A 2648-nucleotide genomic window follows, 5' to 3' on the forward strand; every position below is an offset into this window, starting at 1 on the left:
TCTAAAAAGGATTCTATATACCCAGTATCTATAATTTTCACTCTACAGTTTGTTTGTTTTGAAAGACCCCCAGCTTAGCTAAAACAGCAGTAACAACATTTTGCAAGGCTGGAAAAGTACTGGACCCTGAGATAGATAAAGACAAGATATCTATGGTTAACACTCGACCCCAAGCCAGGAATGGAAAGTACCAGATAAGCTCCAGGCGTTCCAGGAAGGCGGTTAGAGACCCCCCCAAGTCCCCCGTTCCTGGAACCCGCCTTCGGCCCTGCGTTCCTGGAACCCACCTTTTTGCCCTACATTCAACCGTAGCCTCATTTAAAATATCCAATCAGAACCCTGTAACTATGCTTCTCACTTCTGTAATCAGCTTCCTGCTTCCAAACCCTATAAAACTTCATGCCCCTAGACACTCGGAGAGCAGACCTCTTCGGAGATTCTGACTCCCGGGTACCCGTGTGTATTGAATAAACCTCTTTGCTGTTTGCATCCGAACCTTGGTCTCGGTCCTCCTTGGGTGCGGGTCTCCCTGGAGAAGGACACTCATTGAGTGAGGGTCTTTCATCTGGAGGTCCCACCGAGATCGGAGACCCCCGCCCGGGGACCACCGACCCAATTCGGGAGGTACGTTGGGCAACACGTTCTCATCTTTCTGTCCCGTCCGTGTCAAGTATCTCTGTTCTGGGCGATTCAGCTGAGTCGATCGGTAACGGGCTCAGCTGAGTCGATCGGTAACGGGCGGAGTTAGGGAGAGCTGACGAGCTCAGATCCCTTCTCCGCACCCACCGGGAGACGTTCCGGGGGAGCCTGTAAGGACCACCCACTCTTGAGCGGGTCCACCAGTCTGAACCACGGCCCGAATTGGATTTTTTGGGGCTGCGCCCCTGTCAGAGGGATACGTGGAACTGGGAGTAGAGGGAACCGGATCCTCATCAAGACTCCCCTCTGAGGTTTTGTTTTCAGTTTAGCGCCGGAGTCGCGCGGCACGTTGTCTCCTTGTCTGTGTCAGTCTCTTGTTCATTGTCTGTTTGCTGACCATCTTAGCGTTTGAAACAAAGATCATGGGTCAGTCTGTAACCACCCCCTTAAGTCTCACTTTACAGCATTGGACGGAGGTCGGAGAGACAGCCCACAACAACTCCGTGAAAGTCCGAAAAGGCAAATGGCAGACATTCTGCGCCTCTGAATGGCCAGCCTTCGGAGTAGGGTGGCTGCGGGACAGAACCTTTAATTTATCTGTCATCCTACAGGTCAAAGCCAGAGTGATGGACCCCGGTCCACATGGACACCCCGACCAGGTTCCTTATATTGTCACCTGGGAAGCCCTGGTCCGGGAGCCACCACCGTGGATCAAGCCTTTTCTTTCCATTCCAGCTATCGCCCCCTCTGCCCCCCCCCCGTTTCTCTATATCCCGCACTTGTCTATACGAGGGATAAAAAGACCCTGGCCCCTCCCAGGGTCCTTCCCCCAGACAATGAGCCTCTCATAGACCTCCTGACGGAAGAACCACCCCCTTACCGGGAACTGGCGACTCCCCAGCCAGTGACTCCCCAGCCAGTAACTCCCCAGCCAGTGACTCCCCAGCCAGTGACTCCCCAGCCGGCGGCCCCCCAGCCGGGACCAGAGGAGGACCCTGAACTGTCCCCCATAGCGGGTCGCCTGAGGGGCAGGAGAGACGGCCCCTTGGGATCCTCCCAAGCGCTGCCTTTGAGAACGGGCAATGATGGAAGGCTCCAGTATTGGCCGTTCTCCGCTTCAGATCTCTATAACTGGAAAAATAACAATCCCTCTTTCTCTAAAGATCCCTCTAGACTTACCAGCCTCATCGAATCTGTTTTAGTGACACATCAGCCCACCTGGGATGATTGCCAACAGCTCTTGCAGGTCCTCCTCACCACAGAAGAGAGGCAGAGAATCATCTTGGAGGCCCGCAAGCACGTCCCGGGTGATGACGGGAAGCCCTCGCAGTTGCTCAGCGATATTGATGATGCCTTCCCCCTAGAACAACCTGAGTGGGATTATGCCACAAAGGACGGTAGGAACCACCTGCGTCTCTACCGCCAGTTGATTGTAACGGGTCTCCTTGGGGCAGGTAGACGCCCGACTAATTTGGCTCAGGTTAAGTCAGTGATACAGGGCCCTCAAGAACCTCCTTCCACATTCTTAGAAAGGCTGAAAGAGGCCTATCGGGTCTATACCCCATATGATCCTGAAGACCCGACTCAGGCTACTAACCTGATAATGTCATTCATTTGGCAACCGGCCCCAGAAGAAAGCTAGAGAGGCTAGACAGCTTGAGAGAGAGTAGTATTCAGGATATACTAAAAGAAGCTGAGAAAGTATTTAATAAGAGAGAGACGCCAGAAGAAAAAGAAGAGAGGATAAGAAAGGAAGCAGAAGAGAGAGAGACACAGAGAGATAGAAAGCGAAATAGAGAATTTAGCAAATTGTTGGCCACCATAGTGACAGGACAGCGGCAGAGTAGACAAGGGCCGGGAGACAAGGAACGCAGGCGCCCCCCTGTGGACCATGATCAATGTGCATACTGCAAAGAAAAGGGCCACTGGATCAAAGATTGCCCTAACAGACCAAGGGGGCCGCGCCGGCCCAGGCCTCAGAACACCCTGTTAAATCTAGAAGATTAGGG

The 2648-nt window shown here is 53.1% G+C and overlaps 1 protein-coding gene across 1 annotated transcript; it reads left to right on the forward strand.

Moving 5' to 3' along the window:
- The first annotated feature begins 1061 nt into the window (after window positions 1-1061).
- On the forward strand, window positions 1062-2281 carry LOC114625048. The gene is made up of 2 exons (XM_028772250.1): window positions 1062-1158; window positions 1251-2281. Exons 1-2 carry the CDS (start codon window positions 1062-1064, stop codon window positions 2279-2281), a joined length of 1128 nt encoding a protein of 375 aa, XP_028628083.1.
- Window positions 2282-2648: the final 367 nt, after the last annotated feature.

This window comes from Grammomys surdaster, unplaced genomic scaffold (assembly GCF_004785775.1).
Source record: "Grammomys surdaster isolate TR1022 unplaced genomic scaffold, NIH_TR_1.0 213, whole genome shotgun sequence".
Classification (NCBI taxonomy): domain Eukaryota; kingdom Metazoa; phylum Chordata; class Mammalia; order Rodentia; family Muridae; genus Grammomys; species Grammomys surdaster.

Excerpts from the sequence above, each read along its gene's own strand:
- LOC114625048 (XM_028772250.1), top strand. The coding sequence starts at position 1,062 with ATGGGTCAGTCTGTAACCACCCCCTTAAGTCTCACTTTACAGCATTGG. Across the intron at positions 1,159-1,250 it reads CTCCGTGAAAGTCCGAAAAG|GTCAAAGCCAGAGTGATGGA; the intron begins GCAAATGGCAGA and ends GTCATCCTACAG.